Source organism: Xiphophorus maculatus, chromosome 1, assembly GCF_002775205.1.
Source record: "Xiphophorus maculatus strain JP 163 A chromosome 1, X_maculatus-5.0-male, whole genome shotgun sequence".
Lineage (NCBI taxonomy): Eukaryota > Metazoa > Chordata > Actinopteri > Cyprinodontiformes > Poeciliidae > Xiphophorus > Xiphophorus maculatus.
In genome coordinates this window covers 21,112,103-21,132,884 of record NC_036443.1, presented here as the reverse complement: position 1 = coordinate 21,132,884, position 20,782 = coordinate 21,112,103, and the positions used below count along the sequence as shown (strand labels likewise).

Genomic DNA, 20,782 nt, shown 5'->3' with positions numbered 1-20,782 from the left:
GCCGTTTCCAAGGCTTCGCTGCGGCTCGCCCCCGCGGCCGGTTCCAAGGTTTCGCTGCGGCTCGCCCCCGCGGCCGGTTCCAAGGCTTCGCTGCGGCTCGCCCCCGCGGCCGGTTCCAAGGCTTCGCTGCGGCTCGCCCCCGCGGCCGGTTCCAAGGCTTCGCTGCGGCTCGCCCCCGCGGCCGGTTCCAAGGCTTCGCTGCGGCTCGCCCCCGCGGCCGGTTCCAAGGCTTCGCTGCGGCTCGCCCCCGCGGCCGGTTCCAAGGCTTCGCTGCGGCTCGCCCCCGCGGCCGGTTCCCAGGCTTCGCTGCGGCTCGCCCCCGCGGCCGGTTCCCAGGCTCCGCTCCGGCTCGCCCCCGCAGCCGGCCCCGAGGCTCCGCTCCGGCTCACCTCCAGCCGGCGCACCCGAGGCCGAATCAGCCGGCGTTCCAGCCGGCGCACCCGAGGCCGAATCAGCCGGCGTTCCAGCCGGCGCACCCGAGGCCGAATCAGCCGGCGTTCCAGCCGGCGCACCTTCCGAGACTCCCAGTGTTCCTTCCGAGACTCCCAGTGTTCCTTCCGAGACCCAGACCCCCAGCGTTCCTTCCGAGACTCCCTGCGTTCCGACCCTGACCTCCAGCGTTCCTCCTGAGACCCTGACCTCCAGTGTTCCTCCTGAGACCCTGACCTCCAGCGTTCCTCCTGAGACCCTGACCTCCAGCGTTCCTCCCGAGACCCTGACCTCCAGCGTTCCTCCCGAGACCCTGACCTCCAGCGTTCCACCCGAGACCCTGACCTCCAGCGTTCCACCCGAGACCCTGACCTCCAGCGTTCCACCCGAGACCCTGACCTTCTGCGTTCCACCCGAGACCCTGACCTTCTGCGTTCCACCCGAGACCCTGACCTTCTGCGTTCCACCCGAGACCCTGACCCCCAGTGTTCCACCCGAGACCCTGACCCCCAGTGTTCCACCTGAGACCCAGACCCCATGTGTTCCGATTGAGACCCCCTGTGCTCTGACCGAGACCCCGACTCTCTGTGCTCCACCAGAGAGCCTGCCTCGGGGGGCTCGTCGTCGCCGTCTGTGGGCGGCCCCAGGGACTCATCATTCCCGCCTCCAGCGCCGCCGACGGCTGCCGGACCGCCTCCGTGGTTCCCGCCTCCAGCGCCGCGGACGGCCGCCGGACCGCCTCCGTGGTTCCCGCCTCCGTGGTTCCCGCCTCCAGCGCCGCGGACGGCCGCCGGACCGCCTCCGTGGTTCCCGCCTCCAGCGCCGCGGACGGCCGCCGGACCGCCTCCGTGGTTCCCGCCTCCAGCGCCGCGGACGGCCGCCGGACCGCCTCCGTGGTTCCCGCCGCCGCGGACGACCGCCGGACCACTTCCGTGGTTCCCGCCTCCTTTGCCTCCGCCCACCCTGTGGGTAGTTTTTTGTTGTTTTTGGACTCTTGGCCCTCCCTGTGTTTCCGCCCACGATGGTGGGTAGTTTTTTGTTTTTCTGGACTCTGGCCCCCCCGTCCAGCGCCCCTCCGCCCACCCTTGTTGTGTTTTTGTTTTTTCTGGACTCTGGCCCCCCATCCGGCGCCCCTCCGCCCACCCTTGTTGTGGTTTTTTTTTTTGGGCGTCTGGTAGCCGCCCTTGAGGGAGGGGTACTGTCAGGATCTGTGTTTTTCTGTGTTTATTTAGAGTTTTCTGTGTCCTTAGTCTCTTCGTTGTCCTGTCCTCCCCTTGATTGTTCCCAGGTGTGTCTCGTTCTGTGATTACCCTCCCGTGTATTTAACTCCACCTGTGTTCTTTGTTCCTGGTCGGGTCCTCGTCTATGTTTCGTCAGTGTTTCCTTGTGCCTGCTTCTTGTTGCTGGACTTATTTATAATTAAATTCATCATCATATTCATCTTACCTGGGTCTACAGCGTCTGCCTCACCAACCCGCACCACACCACATGACAGAAACAGTGTCTGTTCAATCAATATACAAAATTTAGGCAATTGTTTAGAGCAATTTTATAGCACAATCAAGTAACTATTCCAACTTCAGTTGTTATAAAAATGCTGTATATACCAAACATAACTTAAAAAAAATGTACTTCACAATTTGATGTCTTGAAATTGGGCCTCTGTCTCTTTAAGAGGCGGCCATTCTTTTAAACATGGCAGAGAATATCTAAAACATGCATGAAAGAGTCAAAGCGTCACACCTGGTATGTTTTTGATGAGGGAACAACATCATAACATGATGTAAAGCTAAAAAAGTTGTTTTTACATAATACCCAGCCCCCTTTAAGAATTACAATTCTTTGACATGTTAATGTCTGTACTTAAATATTTTTTTTGTTTTTTTTTAGTCATTCTAAAATCTTTTGTTTCAGCTCATTCTGTGTTATGTAATAAATACTGACCACTAGGAGGAACAGATTTTGCAAGCTGTGACCTTCAAGGCAGTAGCGTGAGAAACCAACATAATTATTTGACTGACTTTGGTTTAAATCCAGCTTAAGCCCATGCACACACAGAAATGAAACAGTTGCAAAAAGCAACAAACAATGGTTGGTGTTTCCTTTGATGAATTGTCTGTACTGTCGAACTTGATTAGGATTCCCTCACTTGGTGCTCCATTGATTTACGTTAATGTTTACCAGTCAACATAGCTTATGAGCTAAACCAAATCAGTCCATCCAATGAAGAAAACATGCTATGTCCAGGCACAGGCTAGTAGGCTGTACTGACCTTCCCTTTTGTCTTACAAAACTCAAATTTTTGATGTAGAAAGGGAAAAAACAGATTATTTTTTTAATAAATAAAACTCTAATAAGTGTAACAAAGTATTTAACCTTTTTACTGTTAAACTCCTAAATAAAATCTACTTTATTTAGGAGATTCAGAAGTTACCAAAAACAGTAAAGTGTTTCCATTTGTGTGCAATTTAACCTCAGTATAATTGCATTTGCTTAGTGAAGGTCTCAGAGGTTTGTTAGAGAACATCAGTGAACAAACAGCATCATGGAGCTGAAGGAACATTACAGACATTACACCAAGCTTTGATTGATTGAAGCATTATTGAATCTATCTGGAAATAGGTGTTATTTGGGACCTACCCAGATATGGTTTCCCACTTAGATTGATAGACACAACAGAGAATGTTATTTAAAGAAGTAAAAAGGTTTTAGGTAAAGTTGGAGGAGACTCTGAGAACAAGGCAGTTAATAATCATGTTCTACACAAATCAGGCTTTTGTGGAAGAGTGGTAAGAAAAAAGTCATTGTTCAATGAAAACCTTAAGAGCTATTAGAGAAAAAGAAAACATGTGATCATAATAAATTGTGAAAAATAATAGTAAGTATCCCTACATTAGGATGTTTATGGAAGGTAAATAGTTTAGTATTGATAGCAGAAGGCAAATTGGAATTGATTGTAAGAAACTGAAGAAAAATTCAAAAGCAAATTTTCACATTTATTTAAGCAAAATTAGTTTGGATCGTAAAATATAAAAACAAATTAAATAAAACTCACAGAGGTGAAGTTTCTGATAAATAGGCTGGTGCCATTTAGAATGGAAACAAATCATAAAAACCCATCTAGCGTCTTTGCAAACACTCACAGCCTCACTTCCCACTTCTTACTTATTTGTAGCTCTGCTAAAGTATGAATAAAAGTCTGTTAAGTGGCCTTTATCTTTATATTGTGCTTCTTCTGTAATGTTTCTAGCACTTGTGAAAGTAACTCCGTGTTGATAAGAGGCCTCTCCAAGTCCTCTGACAAAATGACAGAACCAGAGTCGGCGCTGAGCCCTGACAGTTCTGTGTGCAGCCTCCTCCTGTGTTTGGGTTTCAGTGAGCGCAGAGAGTCCGCCTGAAATCCTGAATGTCGCTCTTCCACGTATATGGTGAAAGTAGATTTTCTGGCAAGTATTAAGCTCCACAAAAGCAGAATAATAATGCAGCACAGCATCACCGATGCAATGGTGTTGTAAGAGACATAAACACAGCCTGAGGTGCTTATTTGATGTAAGCGTGGAAAGGTGCAGTAGGAGAAGTAGGTATCACTTAGATCAGTGATGGCTTTCTGAGCTACAGAGACTGGACTGGAACATAAAGGCTCCTCTGAGACAACAGCCCTGTTCTTCAGCATCCAGTACCTCAGGTACTGGATGCTACAGTCACAGCGGAACGGGTTCAGAGACAGGGACACCTTTCTAAGGTTAGTCAACTGGTCAAACTTTCCTGGTGGCACTGAGGTAAGCTGGTTGTCTTGCACAAACAGTTCTGTGGTCTCTGAAGGCAGATGAGGCAACTCCATGAGATTTAAAGAGCTGCAGTTGACTCTCAACCCAGATGGCTGGAGCTCTGAAAACACACAGGACTGGACAGTTGCCTGGGCACTTGATGAGGTCAGGAGAAGATAAACAGCTAAGGTCACACTGTGGAGCAGCATCCTGTAGGAACAAGTAATGGCTTAATAATAATAATAATAATAATAATAATAATAATAATAATAATAATAATAATAATAATAATAGTAATTATTACAACTCAATATAAAAGGTTTTGTACAGTTCAGCTCATAAGGTTCATGCACATCTTGAGCATGAATTACATTTTTAATTTGGGTGTTTAACATATGCAAAAAAAAAAAATCTTTAGAGACAAAACTATACCCACATATTATGTACATGTACTGCAGTTAATATTTAGTGTAATGTCCCTTAAGATTTATAGCTAAGCACATTTTTTGTAGCTGTCAGCAAGATCTGCATGTAATTCTGGCTGGATATTTGACCATTCTTAAGGTTAGAAATAGTTGAACTTGTTAACACCAGCTGGTTTCCCGACACAAACATTTAAATAATTTTTTAAAAAGATATCAGGTCAGAGTGACACTCCATCTCCAACTTTGAACTCTCTTCTATCACTTTGGTGTAATTCATCACATTTATGTTGCACCAAATTGTAAGAGATATCAGCTAAGGGCACCTGGATAGGCTCAATTTATACATGTACAGCAATAAATTAGCTCCAAATTTCGTTGAACAAATTTAGTTCAGATAACTGCAATTTGTAACTATCTAGTCAAAACATAGAGTCAAATTTGTGGCCAATTGCATACAGTGCAGGTCAAGGCTAATAATAAAACCACACAATCAAAGGTAGTAGATATATTTTGTCAGTTGGTAAACCGTTATCTAAAGAAACACAGAACCTAAACTAAACACAAAAGCACTAGTCCAGAAGTACTTTCTATGTTAAAGAAAAGTTAATTGTAGGTATGGCTCTGTTAGTGGCTACATGTACTCAACAAAAAGTTAAACATAGAAGTGCAAACCTGAAGAATTATCTATGGGATGGAAAATGAAGAGGATAATATTGTTCAATGATTTGGTCCAGGAAACTGACAAAGTTGAAGATGGGATCTTTGAGTCATTAAAAAATACTTGTGAAGTATGTTTTTAGGTCCTTGTGCCATTGTGTCAAAGTTCACTCAAACTGACTCAAACTGTCACACTCCAATGAAATAATATTTATGACAATTTTTCAAAAATCAGTTCAAATTCAATTCAAAAAGACTTTATTGATCCCAAAGGGAAATTAAATAAAAAGAAATTAAAATCAAAACCAAGGAAATCGAAAACAAGAACCACTTCAGGTTCAAGTCTGTCATAAACTGAAAGATGCTTCAATACCAGAACTACAGTCTGCAGTGAAGAATGTGCAGCATTTATAGGATTAAGACAGAGCTGACCAGGGAGGAAGCACCTGTTCCAAAAATGATGTCTTCCAGCAAAATTGCAATCTATTGCCCACATTATAAAGCCAGATGTTTTCTAAATATGTCCAAAGATTGAGCTGTTTGGAGGAATCAAAATGACTTTTTATGGCCTAAAAAATGCATCATGGTGAGCCGATTTGACTGTATGAGTTCACTGATTGAGCAACCCAGGTTTTCTTAATTCTGAGTGATCGATGATCGGCCCATACTGCATGTGAAATCAATCTCATCCCCTAATCTTATCTACCTTCACAAAGCTCTGAAAATCAGCCACTGTCCTTTTTTGCTCTGCTGTGAGAGAGGACTGACTGACAGACCTGGCCACCAGGTCATGTGCAAACTTTTCATGTATGTTTTATATATGAAAGCACTACTGTGTGCAGCAAAAACAATTTTGTATTAGTTCATGAGTAGTGTTCAACGTTTTTTTTTTTTTCAATTAAAGAAGATTGGAATATTGGAGGCATATTGTGATCTTATAACACCTTGGTGTATCAGTTATAAAAACTAATTATCAATCAAAATCAAAATTGGCAGGTGAGGCTTTTTAAAGATTGGTGACTGGCCAGAAAACAGCAAAATAGTATTCACTTATCTAAAGGTAGATAAGTGACTCTTCTCAAACGAACAGCTGAATAGTAAAAATGTTCTCATCACTATGTGTTCCAAAGTGGCAATCATCCCAAACCTGCATCAAAACTGGTTTTCAGGACAGATGAAATGTCCCTGGTCTGAAATGTAGTAATACAAAAACTTCTGGAATGTGCTTTAAAGTGGGATCAACTTGTATGCTGGGACACCATCCACTTCTAATTGATTTTACCAATTGCAAAGGAATACAAGTTACATATTCAGCCAGAATTATGAATTTTGCCAGAATCTTTTTGATGACTACAATTTATGTTTATCTGCAACAAATGTTAGTGGAGTGTATGCATAATTTTGACCCTGTGTGGAAACAATAAAGTCCCCTTTTTTAAAATCATATTTCCACCCCCCCCCCCCCCCCCCTCAAAAATGATTCAGATGAAAAATGGACATTTTAAAATTTCTATGAAATTCATGCAGATGACGAGTTTATTTAAATTTTTTTGACTGACACTGTCAAGACCAAAAAGGGCTAGGCCTATAACTTTCAATAAATATCACTAAACACAACAAGTGAAAAAAATGTAACAGTAGTTTGACTTCAGAAATAAAAAAAAAACAAACCTTTCTGTGTCAGGCCAATCTCAAGATTTCTTCTGCTGCTGTCAGTCATCCTTATGAACTGTCTGCTATTGTCCAGTTTGAGCATTAGGAAGATCTTCTGAAACATTTCCCCCTCCTAACGGATGCGTAGTGAGCACAGAGATATAAATTGAACGGCGTCAGGGTGAGGAATGCACCAGTAGCACCGCACAGTTATAGTTCACATGACATGAAGGAAATCCATCTGCTTTGAAGTGATAAGAGTTATCTATGAATATGTTAGCTGAGGCTTTCCAAACAACCCTGCAGTGAATGCACTGTAACCATTCACTGCATGGCTTGAGGATGGGGATAATGGAAAAGTACAAATGGTGTAGGTTTTATGTGCTAAAGCCTACACCATCTGAGCTTAAAGATACGCTTCAGTTATGCAGTTTAGAAAAGTAAGATTATACACTTCCACCAAAGAAATGCTGCAGTCATACTTCTGACCTATAGGTGGCATAACAGTGCAGGGTCCCAATTTTTCTTGATTTAAATTTAACAGATGCCCTCTAGTGGAAATGTAGAAAGTGATGTTTAATGCTCCCCTGTTGTGGAAATTAAAGTTCCTGAATCTTTTCTATTCCAGATCAAAACTGAAGCAATATTGGAAATGAAATTAAATGTGACTATTCTTTTGATGAAAATCGTCAAATGTCACAAACATTTGAGTACCAATCCACTAAACATCTCACTTTAGCTGAGGGGATTTGAATTTTCTAACCTGGTTGTGTCCCTTCTCTTTCAAACATTTTTACCAAGGACATAACCAATATATTGCATGCAGAATCGTTTTTTTATAGATTTCAAATTCAATCTTTAAAGAACGATGTCAGGACAGGATATTAAAAGCAAAGATTCATATCTTGTTTTATTACTGTACATAAAGAAGAGGCATACTATAATCTTTAATAAAATGAGTAGGTATAATTGGTCTAATTTGTCAAATGTGTTTTTCACTATCCATTACATACGGGCCTGCAGAAGTTCCTGTATATGAAGTTTAAACACGGGAGGGGGAGTCTGAACAAGATGCTGATCTAAGAAATGGACTGAAGTGTACACACTTGAATCAGTCACACCTGCCTAGTCAGGAGGAATGGAAAAACTGTCAAAAGCATTTGATGCAAGACAAGTCATACAACCTAAAAGACAATTCTACCAAATACTACAAAATTGTAACCAAACTCATGCACCGGAATAATAATAATAATTGTTTTTTATCTGTCATTATTCTGGCATTTAGCAACAAGAAATAATTTGGATCATTCTAACTGCAAACTGGAAAAGTGAAGTCAAATATTATCTTCAGATGTAGAGAAAAGCAAAAGGTTTTACTTTCACCATTTGTGTAAATATCTGTTTCCCAACTCATTCTTTGTTTTACAGCAAGCTACAACAAAGAAGTCCATTAACTTCCACCCTGAATGGCAAAATTGACCAATGGAGAAACACAGCCAATGTACCATAAGTCATATATTTGTTTATTTTGCGTTCTCAACATTGTCACAGTTGAAGTTTTACAATAACTGGGGTCTTACTGACTCACTATTCACTGTACAAACAGAATGCACATATAAATGAGGCCATTCCTGTCGTTTCCTTTCTTCAAAACATGTCACTCGTCAGATCAAACAGCTCGCAGCCGGTTGTGTGTACATTTGTTTGTGTGTGTGTGCATGTGTTTGTATGTATTTGTATGTATGAAAGGAAAACTGCATGTAATTGATGGCAGCACACTTCCTATAACAGTCTGGTTTTGATTTCCACAGCAAATCTCAGTTCACAACTGCTGGAGGAAGAGAGAGTCGATCGGTTCAATCAGCACTGCTCCAATCCTTTCAGGAGGCGACATGTACATCCTGCTCTCAACTGCAGATGTCAGAGTAGAGCACTGGAAGTATAGACATTATGTACATCTCCTTTTACCCCAGTTTTGGTCCCTTTACAGTCTTCAGAAAGCTGAACTTTCTAATCAAGCAGTTCATCAGCTTGCACAACAGATTCCTCTATTTACACAATGTAAGCCCTCAGCGAGGAAGTGCAATGTTTTCTTTTTTTCTTCTTTTTCTTCCATGTTTGTAATTTACAAAATGGCTTTGTTGATGAAATGCATGCTGAGCTTCAATGACTACCAGGCAAAAAACATGGAACGACAAGGACACGCCACCATCGTAAAGTTCCAACTTATTCAAAACCAAAAAAAAAAAAAAAGAAGAAGAAAAGAAGTCCAACATGTTATAGGCTGATCTCTTCCCCATCAGCTCACAGTGAATAGGACGCATGATGCATCAGATCCATGCAGTGCATTGTTGGGGTACTTTTGAAAAAAAAAAAATCTAAACAAAAAAACCTCAAACATTTAAAGCACGACAACACACCAAAATAAACAGTTGCATCAGTTTCACACCATTTCCAAAAATTTCAGAATTATAGCAAAGATATGAAATTATCAGAAAAAGACACATTCAGCGTATCATTAATGTCCCGCGTGTGATATGTCTGTCGTCTAAAGGAAAAACAAAAATAAGATAATGTGTGAGCCCAACTTCTGTGGATTTCTTCATGAATATTAAAATACATTTTATAACCTGAATATTGGGACAAACAGCTTACTGTCACTAATTTACACACTAGAATAGACTCTTATTTGTAGAATATAGAAAGATAATCTTTACATATACCCAGTTCTTCTGTTTAGCTTGCATTTGTGTAGGTTATAACTGCAATTCCTGAAAAAAATTGAACTGTCCTTTTATATGTGCTTGTCCAGCGAAATATTTCAGTTTCCTTTTTATTAAAATATATACACACATTCTTCTTTCCACTCTGAAGTGTCTAGGTACTTTTACGTCTTTTTAAAAGAACAAAGAAAAAGTTTCTTTTTTTCACCTGAATCTCATCCTGGACAACAAGACGACAGACTTTCACCCTCAAGTACAAGCCTGCATGATTGCACTTAAACTTACCATGGTAACACTGATTTGTTATACAATGTGCAGAGGATAGCCTCACATCAAAAACATTACATGCAAAACAAACAAAACCCTTACAAGACATTCCACTGAGCTCCAAGTCTGTACCCCTCATAAGACCACGAGGATAGGCGGACAATTTACAGAGAGAAAACGACGCAAACATGGGGTCAAAGAGAAAATAAATAAATAATGACGCAAAATGACAAACGCTCAAACAGGAGGGGAGACCTTGCTTGCTCTTGATGTACAAAATCAGTACAAAGATATTGCACATTTAATAGAAAAACAAAAAAAAAGAAATCCACCAAAGTCGTGTTGGCGAATGAAAATAATAATCTGAACAAGGCAAAAACAAAGATTTCAGGATATTTTCTCAATTGATTTCGAAAGCAAAGAAAACAGCCGCTGCATATTGACTTTATTTCAGACTATTTGTAACAGAAACAGAAATTTTACCTTTTAAAAATATAGTTTTGCACTAAATTCTTCATTCTGAGCGCTTTTTTAGGGGAAACATCTCCTTCAGCAGTTCAGCTCTGCTCAAACTGTGTTTTTAGATGTCAAATGTACAGCAGCTGCCATCTATGGGCTTTGTTTTGGGTGTTTTTTTTTGTGTTTTTTTTGTATTCACCAGAAAGGCAAAAAAACCCTTTAAAACAGATCATACGTAGACCGGACCAGGCCTGGGCAGAATGGGAGTTTGCTCCTTTTTCAGATCTACAACCCATCACTGGAGTCAGCTTAATACTGATAGACGCCATTTTTGCTGATAATAATTGTAAGTATAATCTTACAAATTACTTTACACACAATATACTGTACATGAAGTCTCGACTAAATAGATTATGCGTTAATAATTGGCACATTTATTTAATGAGAGCTAAGACACAAAACGCATAGCTGTCGTGTACAGTAAATACAGCACTAGAACTACTATGAGTTGTTTAGCTGTCCGCTGACAGTGTGAAATGCTTATATCTACGTTTTTTTTGTATTATATATGAGCTCTAGAGGAGGCGACAACAAATAGCATTCACATGATGGCAGGATTTGCAAAAACCAAAGACTGAACAGCTGAAATTCTGAAATTGTGAAAAAACAGTCAAACATGTTCTCATCGTAGGGCATCCTTCCTCCTGATTATGTAATGGTAGGAGCAGTAAATGCAGGGATAAAGCAGCAGGTTGGAGCTTGTGGAAATTAAAGAGCATCTTCCTGTGCAGACCACCCAAACCCTCCACACACAGAAGCCCCAAATCAGGCAAACTAGTGAAGGCCCCTATTGGAAGATTTGAATCCGTTTTCTATCCTGCATATCAGTTTGACCTGGAAGTGAAAGCGGTGTCTGGGTGTGACTGCTTCCCAGCACAGCAGCGGAAACACAGTGGACAGGCCATAGAGTTATGCTGTCAGTCCCTTTGGTGTGAGCGATTGTCCTTCCTTCATAAAGTTTCCTCCTTTGTCTTCCCGTCTCTGCGTGAGGAGCATCACACTACGGTGCTGATGCCACTGTGTTTAGGTTTGTGCCCGCCGTGTGCTGGGCCCGCCTGCTGGCCGTGGTGGTGAGAGTGCTGGGCGTGGTGAGAGTGCTGGCTGTAGTGGCCGTGCTGCGAGTGGTGGTGCGAGTGTGAGGAGTAGGCTGGGTGCTGGTGGTACTGTGTGTGGGGAGGTGGGTGGTAGTGGTGGTGGTGGTGGTAAGGCGGGGGGTTCTGCGGGACCTGGCAGTACTGGGGATGTGGGCCGTGTAGCTGGGCCTGCACCGTGTGCACCACCTGGGCCGTGTGGTGCAGGTTGGTTGGGTGCGGCTTGTGCGATATGAGGGTGGGGTGGCCGGGCGGCAGCAGAGGGGGCTGGCTCTGAGACGAGGGCTTCCCCCGCTTGCTGCCGAAGAGCGACCCAAGTATGGACGTTGATGCCGAGTTGGGGATGGAGGGATGGGTGCGGGAGGAGCCCTCACGTGCTGTTGTAGGTCTCCGACGTGTGTGCGGACTGCTAATGATGGACCCCTGGAAGAGGAAAAAGTGAACAAATAAATTAACTATAGCTATGAAGCATTACTAGAACTATAGTGCTCTGCAATACTATTCAGATCCCTTGAACAATTCTACCTTTTATCAGATTACAACCACAAACCAAAGGTATAATTGGGAAGCTAAAGGGAAATGATGCAGTGTTGTGGTGTGGATTTATATTCGGTCACTCTGAGTGAAAACTTTGAACCTCCTTTCACTGCAACTACAGCTATAAGTCATTTGAGGTGTGTCTCTACTAGCTTTTCTCATCCAGAGATTAATTGCTTTGCTCATTCATCTTCGCAGAACACCTTAAGATCAGTTAGATTAGTTTGGCGTAATCTATGAATATCTGTCTTCAAGTCTTTTTTTGTTTGCTTTTTTTAAGCAATTGCTCAATTTGATTTAGCACTACACCAGGCGTCCTCAAAAACAGGCCTCAAGGGCCCGTGTCCTGCAACTTTTATGTACGTCTCTGCTTCGACACACCTGAATCAAGTAATGATGTCATTAGCAAGACTGACAACTTGACTGCCTACCGAGCAGGTAATGCAGCCATTTGATCCAGGTGAGTTGGACGAGGAATATCTAAAAGTTGTAGGTTATCGGCCCTTAAGAACTGGATTTGAGGACCCCTGACTAGGCCATATAAATATATGCTGACCTACACCAATTATGTGCAGTCAGTCCTGAAGGGTCAGAATCCTACATGTTTTAGTTCTGCCCCTGGTTCAACACTTCTGGATCAAATGATTGCTCGTTACCAGGCCTCTATAAGGCATGACATGCTGAGGAGGTACGACCACCAAAGGGGAGAATTAAAACATGCAGGACGCTGGCATTTGAGGACAGACTTTGGACAACCCTGACCTACAACATTTCCTTGTGTGCCGTCTCAATGTTTTTTTGAGAAAAGCTTATTTCTCAGGACTTTCTTGCATGTAAGTTTACCCATTTTCCCATCCCCACAGACTAGCTTCCCTGTCTCTACCAAAGAAAAGCCTCCCATAATGATGCTGCCTTTATTTTGTTAAACTGCAGGGGTGATCTGTGCAGTGTTGGTTTCCCATGTTGGCCAAGAAGTTCAGTTTTGTTATCGTTTGAACAGAATAACTTCTCCCACATATTTGCTGTATCCCATACATGGCCTGCAGCTAATGGTGATTCGGATGCCTCCTGAATTTCTTTCAACCTGACTTTCTGTATGTCACTCTTCCTATAGACCAAATTTGATCAGTTCAATGCTAATAGTTGTCAACAGATTATTCCACCTAGGTTGATTATCTCCTCCAGCGTTACAAAGGGCCTGTTGGCTGCTTCTCTCAAGATTGAATGTTCTCCTTGCCCTCCCTATCTCGATAGCAGTTTGCAGTTGTGTCATAACCTTTCCATTTTTAAATGTTAGAAGAGTGTTCCATTAGACATTCAAAGCTTGAGATATTGTTTTGTAGCTTAACTCTGCTTTAAACTTCAACCACTTTGTCTCCATCTGATTTGTTTTGTGGTCTTCATGACAATTTGTTCACTAATGTTCTTTAACAGACCTCCTCAGAGGGTAGTCGCTTTTAATCCAGAGACTAAATTACACACAGGTAAACTACTGGCAAACTACTTACTGGGTGAATTATTAAGGATTTAGGGGTACCAGGCAAAAACGGGATACTTATCACTCCATACATTTCATATTTTGATCTATAAAATGTTTTAAAAGATCATGTCGCAACATTGTGTCCATCGCATGAAATCCCAAATACTACAAAAAAAGCATGTGGTTGTAACACGTGAAAACTTGAAAAAGCTCAAGGGGTATGAACACTTTTGCGAGGCTCTGAATTACTGTTTTTTTTCCTCAGATAAAGAAGTAGCAAAATGTTATATAGCATGCAAATGAAAAACTAAAAATGTCATGATAGGCAGCAGCAGGAATATTTCAGCTTTCATGACACAAAGGGAACCCGTTTTCAGAGAAGCTCTGCTGTTATACAGGTAATCATCTTGAAAAAGTAAATCTGTGATAAATACTTTGACAAGGATAAATATTCAAAAGAGAAGGAAGTTGGGAAAACTAGATTTCTGTTTTGTGCCAAACTCTCTAAAAAAAACAAGTCACACATGCAACTTGGCATTATTAATGAAGGCACAGTTTCCACATGCAGAGGGTGTGACAGGCAAACTTATCATTCACATATCAGCATTCAACTAGAAGTCAGATGGCAGAAGGAACTGAGCACTCGTGTGCAGACTTCACAACAGGGTTGGGCACTCTGCCTCCTGTTTTGGATCCAAAACTACTCCATGGGTGCAAAAAAAAAGCAGTTTTTTTTTCTTTACCATGCTTTGTCTAAAGCTGAACAAACAGCATTTGCACCATATAATTTCCAAGATTCTACATTTTGACTCATGAATACATGGAATGAGTGCACAATGAATGGATGAAATCCACATCTTTCTAATGTGTGTGAAGCCCATGGCTTATTATGAAGGCTACACTCCTTGCTGAACCTTACAGCATCTAAGAAAAGTTGTGGATAAGAGGAAAAAATAAAAGACAGACCCAGACAGGGAGAGGGGCTGCAGGAAATGAAGAGTTTCCTAGTGTCTTTCAGAGCTACCACCCTGCCAAAGAGAAGAACCAAATGAAAACCGCTTGGATGTGACTGAATGAAAGACAGAGACAGGCGACAGGGAGAGGACGGGGGAGGGGTCAGAGGAGGCATTAGTGGGAGTCATGCTTGTTTGAGGGTAGAGTGTATATTGGTCATATAACATGACCCAAACAGGAGATCTCTGGCTTCCAAAAAACCAACCAAAAAAACAAATAAAAAAAAAACAATAGGGGAGGCAAGCAACCCATGCATGCACACTAACTGAGGCAAGCAGGTTATAAAGGCATCCCATCAAGAAAAATAAATGATCCAAACAAATGGACTGGAGTCTATGAAGCAAAGAAAGTATAAGACCAAAAAAATAAATAGAGTGTTTCACAGTGCACATCATCACAGAGAGAGAGGAGCTCGGATACCAGCTGCTTCCAACTTACTTCCATATTGCTGTCTAGTGATCCTGCACTGCTGCGACGCCCTCGCTTGCCTGCCCGAGACATGCAATACCAGAGATTAGAGATCGACAGCACTTCCTGGGTCGACTACAGACGTTCCGGCCGCCCAAAACCAAAAGAGGGTGTGGGTGGGGTGGGGCGGCGCAGTGGCTTGTGACGGTGAGTAAGATCCAAATACGAGAGTTAGAGGGGGATGGAGAGAAGGGCGTTCGGGTCTGAGAGGGAGGTGGTGGGCGGGAGGAGCTTTGTTTTTTTTTTTTACTTCCAAGTCAAATTAGATTTAAAAAATGTACGTAATTTTAGAAGGATTTTGTATTACGTTTTAGTCTAAATTGAGTTCATATCAGGAGATACCTCCCAGGGTTATTTCTAAATCCCGTCAAAAGGTTAATTAGCGGAGCAAAATATCAACAGATTTTTTCTTGAGTAAATTGAAAGAACTCATTCTTAAGGTTGTCAGGCAGGGCAAAAATAAAAATTAAAAATAAATAAATAAAAGCCAGTCTCAGCGAGAGTCACAAAGCAGAAGACAGATCAGAAGCAAAACTGTGGCTGCTGCACATTCGGTGTGTGGGCACATCCAGGTCTGAGGGTGGAGCTTTAGGGTCCACACAGCCAGTGATATATGACCAATAATTACACATAAACAGGAAAATACCTGATGTGTATGGACAGTAAAATACATGTGGAATGGAGTATGAAAAAATAAAATAAAACAAACAAAAATGACCCCACTAACATGCCACATCCTGCACAGACCCCCCCAACCCCCCAAAAAACATAGGAATACAGGAGGGCAAAAGGGACGACTATGAACTACCTGACCTGGAGTTTCCCCCCTGAGGGTCGATCGATACAACAAGAAACCTCATGCTCAGAACTGTGAGGCAGACCCCATAACTGGATTTCATCGTGTTATCAGGTTAATCACCTGATAACTTCATATAGCTGTTATTTGTAATGAATGACATGTATTCCTGATTCTAAGGCACAGTTATACACACTGACATACGTGGACATGGGGTGATTCTCAATGGAAAGACTATCTTCATCTTGTTGCTGCTCAGATTGCAGTTTGCTTACAGGTGAAAGGAGACGGCATGGGATTTCTGAGTAAAACGTGTGTTAAATCTCTTTGGATATTAAAAAAAACAACAACAAAAAAACTGTGGAATGCAAAAATGCTTGGGAACAAAAAAATAAGCAATCATAAGAATGAGAAGATGTTTAGAAAGAAATTTAATCAAATAAAAACGACTGAGAACTGCCCAACAGTTTATTTATTGATCAGGAATAAATGTTCAAAAGCTGCTAAAGCTGCTAAACCTTTATTCAATCACGTCACTTTTAAATACAGTGTGTTGAAAGAGCACCCTTTGAAATTTCTCACATTTTGTGAGGTTTCAACAACAAACATCAATGTATTGTATTAGGATTTTATGGGATACACCAACACAAAGTAGTGCATAACTATAAAGTTTAAGACAATTATATATATATATATATATATTTTTTATATTTAGCCTAAGTGAGTAAATACTTTGCAATTACAGGCGCAGGTCTTTTGGGGCGTGTCTATCAGTTTTCATGTCTAGAATGTGATATTTTTGTCAATTCTTCTTTGCACAACAGGCCAAGCTCAGTGAGATTAGATGGGGAGCTTTAGTAAACACAGAGCTTCAGTTGAATTCAGATGTAGACCTTGACTTGTCCACATTAACGCATGAGTTTAATTTAGACTCATCTGACCACAGCACCTTCTTTTCTTCCACATTCTAGCTGGGTTTCCTTCATGGATGATGGAAAGCTGCAAACAGTTTTCTTGCAACCTACAGTTATCCCATTGACAGATTGCCCTGGGGGTGACCTGTGAGTTTCTGCAGCTCCTCCAGAGTAACATGAGTCTTCTTTATTAATGTTGCTGTTTTACTAAAAGCTTAGATAAATGGCTTAGATAAATGGCTCAGACTTTCAACTGAACAGGGCACAGCGTGATGTTAAAACGTTGGGATCTTGTTTTACAACTTAGCCCAGCTTTAAATTTTTCCACAACCTTTTCCCTGACCTGTCTGGTATGTCCCTTGGTCTTCATGATGCTGTTTGCTCTCTAATGAACATCTGAGACCTTCACAGAACAGCTGGATTTATGTGAGATTAAATTACACACAGCTGAACTCAAGTTATTAATTAGGTGACTTCTGAGGATTAGTGGTTCACTGGATTTTATATAGGGGTTATTTGAGTAAAGGCTGCTGAACACAAATGCAGATTTTATTTTTTTTATTATTGAAAAACCATGCAAGATTTTTCTTCTGCTTCAACTATGCACAACTTTGTGTCGTCTATCATATAGAATTCAAACAAAACATATTGAAAGTTCTGGTTGTAACCTGACAAAATGGGTTAAAGTTCAAAGGAAATGAATACCTTTGCAAGACACTGTAAACCAGGGGTCTCAAACTCCAGTCCTCGAGGGCCGCAGTCCTGCAGTTTTTAGATGTGCCACAGGTACAAAACACTGGAATGAAATGACTTAATGACCTCCTCCTTGTGTAGATCAGTTTTCCAGAGCCTTAATGACCTAATTATTCTGTTCAGGTGTGGTGCAGCAGAGGCACATCTAAAAGTTGCAGGACTGCGGCCCTCGAAGACTGGAGTTTGAGACCCCTGCTAAACCCTGAACGAGAAACCCAACTTCTAGACCAAATCATCCAATCCCGAGTGAGTTAATGAATTCGGAACGAGGAGAACTTTAAAAATCAATGTATGGTGCAGTGACAACATTTTGCTATTTTTATCCCCTTAAAATTCTCAGCAGAGAGGAGAATAAGAAAAGCAAACTGCTTTTTCTTTCAGTGTAAAAACCTGCTGGCAGAACACAAGCTCTGTGTTTTCGCTCTACCTGCTTCAGAGAGGTCCCGCAGGGAGCTGCTGAGGGCGCTCCTCTTCAGACCCTCGCCCATGGCATAGCTGTCGTCCAGACTGGCGCGGTTCATACCCCCGTTGCCGGCTTCCTTCTTCAGGCCGGAGCTTTGAGACATGCTGGGCCTCACCACCCCCTTCTGCTTCTCCAGCTCGGCTGTGGAAACAAACCGTGGAGATACCGGGGTTAAGTGACAGGGACTCGACCGACAAAGACATTTCAACATCCTGCTCTTTATTTTAGCACCGCTTCTGCATGTCCAGAATAATCTGAGCCGTGTTGTAAATTCTTGTAATCTACTTCCTTATAAACTGAAGCAGCTGAATAATGAAGACCGTGCCCTGTTTCTGTTTAACTTGGCCAGAAAGAGAGGGGGGATGGGAGGGACAAATAAAAAAGTCAGCTCACACTCTATTCTGTATTTCTCCATTTCCTGGACCTCTGCAATTGACTCTCTCAGGTCGTCTGTGAACTTCTTACGGTCCTGGGGGTTGGGTGCGTTAAAGTTGATGAGAACTTTGATGTCTGCACCTGGTATTGCTGATGTAAGTCTGATTCCATTTGGGTAATCTGGAAAATGAGGGAGCGATTTACAACCGGTCAGTTCGAGTCTGGAAAGTTTGACAAGCGTACTGGCTTTATCAACCTCTGGGATGTAAACTGTCATATGAAACTCTTACACTGGTTTTCAAACAGCATCACTTGCATCCCATACAGAGAGAAGGACTGACGGAAGCTGTATGTAACTGAATTCTTCTTCTTCTGGAAAATCTTTGTTACCTGAAATCAAAAAGGAGACTGTTTTTATGGGCCTAGGGTGGAAGATGGAGAAGGAACAAAGAAGGTGGAGGAAAGAGCAGACGGCTTTTACCACAAGGAGGTCATTGAACAGGAAGATCTCCCGCTGATGCAGGCCCAGCTTCTGAGGCTTGTTGGGGTCTGGCACTTCAAACAGGCGGCAGTAACACACCAAACGTCGATGGGGCAGCGACAGCACCTACGAGGCAAAAAAAAAAAAAGTCCCCACAAATGTTTTAGAGGTTATTATGGCCTCAGTCTACAGACTAATAGGGAACATAAGTGTGTTGCAGATACAACAACTTGGATGAGTCACAAATAATTTAATGAGATTAATAGGCTACTTACACATCCCAGTCCATGGTGGAGTGAACCAATCTGTAGAGAGGACAGAAAATGTTGTATTTTGCAGTTATTTTTCAGTTAATGGTAAAATAAAAATATTTCTTAATTAAGTCAATGCCCATTATAAATAACTCTTGAAAATTGTGCATCCAATAAAACTAGGGGTGAACCGATAAATATGCCGACTGATAACCTAACCCAGTATCCCTTAATTTTGGGAAATCAGCTCATGCATGAGAAAAAGATCTTATTTACTAATCTTATCTATCTCTGTACAGGCCTAAAAATCCTCCATTGTCCCCTTTTGCTATGTGACTGACAGACCCACCAACCAGGTCATGTCTACACATGAGCAGTTAACTTTGACTTTGTCCTATATTTAGCAACTTTTCAGACAAAGAAAATTGTTATCAGGTTTTTTAAAGATCAGAGATCTTTAAAAAGATCACCAATCTAAATAAACCAGCTAAATAAACCAATTTCTGAGAGTCAGTAATTTCTGACGTGATTATTATGACGATAAATAACTAGTTAGGTTTCCAAGATTATTACTCAAATTTGCATCTAGGGGGGGAAAAGGGTCATGATTGTTTTAACAATATATTTGCAACATTTTCTTTGTTGAATTTGAACGACACAAATACATCAATAACACTATAATAATAAATAATACAACCATTTAGTTCTTAGTATGACCCATAGAGTCAGTAGAACATGTAATAAGAATGAAAAAGGCACTCTTTTCACTCAGGGGTCACGTTTTAATAGATTTCATGATTTCTAGTAGTGCAGAAGTAAGATTAGTGTCCTCTAAGCAATGTGGTGGACGAACCTTGTCATGAGTGGCATTGATATCATTGTAGCCGGCAAAACTGCACAAATGCAGCATTTAATTTACTTGATTTACAATTTTGTCAGCAAACCTCCAACAATTAAACAAATTTTTATTCAAGTGAGGAACAAAAAGTGCTTTATAAGTTTAGAAGTGCTTCTAAACTTATTTGATTTTTAGTAACAATTTCAGATTATTTTGCTTTCTGACAAGTGATGTGGGAAAGCATGAAGGAGGACAGTTGTCTGGGAGGAATTTGGCCATAATGAAATGCAGTTTTGCAAAGAAAGCAAATAGAGAAACAAAGAACTAGACAGATTTTAAAATCAAGGTAGAGTGGTAAATGCTACAAAATTAAACATGTTAAAAACATCTGATAATCTATTCTGTTTTTCAAATTCTTTTATGTCATAAAAAGATTGCAGAATGAACAGAATCCGGTTTATGCTGGGAGTGTGACTTTAGATCTGAATATTTTGGTGGTGAACTATGGTCATGGATAAATGCAGCTTTGACCAGACTGATCCGAAAATAGAACTAGTTCTTGTTCAGGCTGAACTTGTAAAACACTGCTGCTATGCAAACCAAACCTCACTAGCAAGGTCTCACAGGTCAGTCACAGTTTTACCCTTTTACAGATGACAGAGACAGCACTGCATGCTGAGCAGTGCAGAACAATGTAGAATAATGGAGCTGTGCTCATTGCTGGAAGGATAAAAGGCTCAAACACATCCAAATCTGGAAACAGTTTCAATTAAATACAGAAATAACACTGGCCTCAGTGTTTCAACACTGCAGGTAAGTTTCTCTGAAATCTCAGTTTCTACAGTGCGTCAAGGTGGAGGCATGTAACCATTTGTTTTAAT

General features: G+C 41.4%; 2 protein-coding genes across 7 annotated transcripts in view; both read right to left on the bottom strand.

Annotated features, from left to right (window-relative positions):
- Nucleotides 1-3,112: 3,112 nt before the first annotated feature.
- On the bottom strand, nucleotides 3,113-7,096 carry LOC102236702. The gene is made up of 2 exons (XM_005814236.2): nucleotides 6,950-7,096; nucleotides 3,113-4,406 (listed from the first exon to the last, which is right to left on the bottom strand). The coding sequence occupies exon 2, from the start codon at nucleotides 4,403-4,405 to the stop codon at nucleotides 3,632-3,634; it is 774 nt and encodes a 257-aa protein (XP_005814293.1). The 5' UTR covers nucleotide 4,406; nucleotides 6,950-7,096; the 3' UTR covers nucleotides 3,113-3,631.
- Nucleotides 7,097-8,433: 1,337 nt separating this feature from the next.
- Nucleotides 8,434-20,782, bottom strand: part of LOC102236454 (IQ motif and SEC7 domain-containing protein 1) — a 126,449-nt gene continuing 114,100 nt past the window's right edge. For 4 of the 6 annotated variants that reach the window (XM_023345536.1, XM_023345670.1, XM_023345733.1 and 1 more), the window contains 7 exons: nucleotides 19,088-19,117; nucleotides 18,813-18,938; nucleotides 18,622-18,721; nucleotides 18,350-18,511; nucleotides 17,921-18,097; nucleotides 15,001-15,050; nucleotides 8,434-11,954 (listed from right to left, as the gene is read on the bottom strand). In XM_023345536.1, the coding sequence (XP_023201304.1) occupies nucleotides 11,436-11,954; nucleotides 15,001-15,050; nucleotides 17,921-18,097; nucleotides 18,350-18,511; nucleotides 18,622-18,721; nucleotides 18,813-18,938; nucleotides 19,088-19,117 (1,164 nt within the window). In that variant the 3' untranslated portion in view covers nucleotides 8,434-11,435. Of the gene's footprint in view, nucleotides 11,955-14,514; nucleotides 14,577-15,000; nucleotides 15,051-17,920; nucleotides 18,098-18,349; nucleotides 18,512-18,621; nucleotides 18,722-18,812; nucleotides 18,939-19,087; nucleotides 19,118-20,782 lie in introns of all 6 variants that reach the window. The other 2 variants (XM_023345779.1, XM_023345827.1) reach the window with 2 other exon arrangements.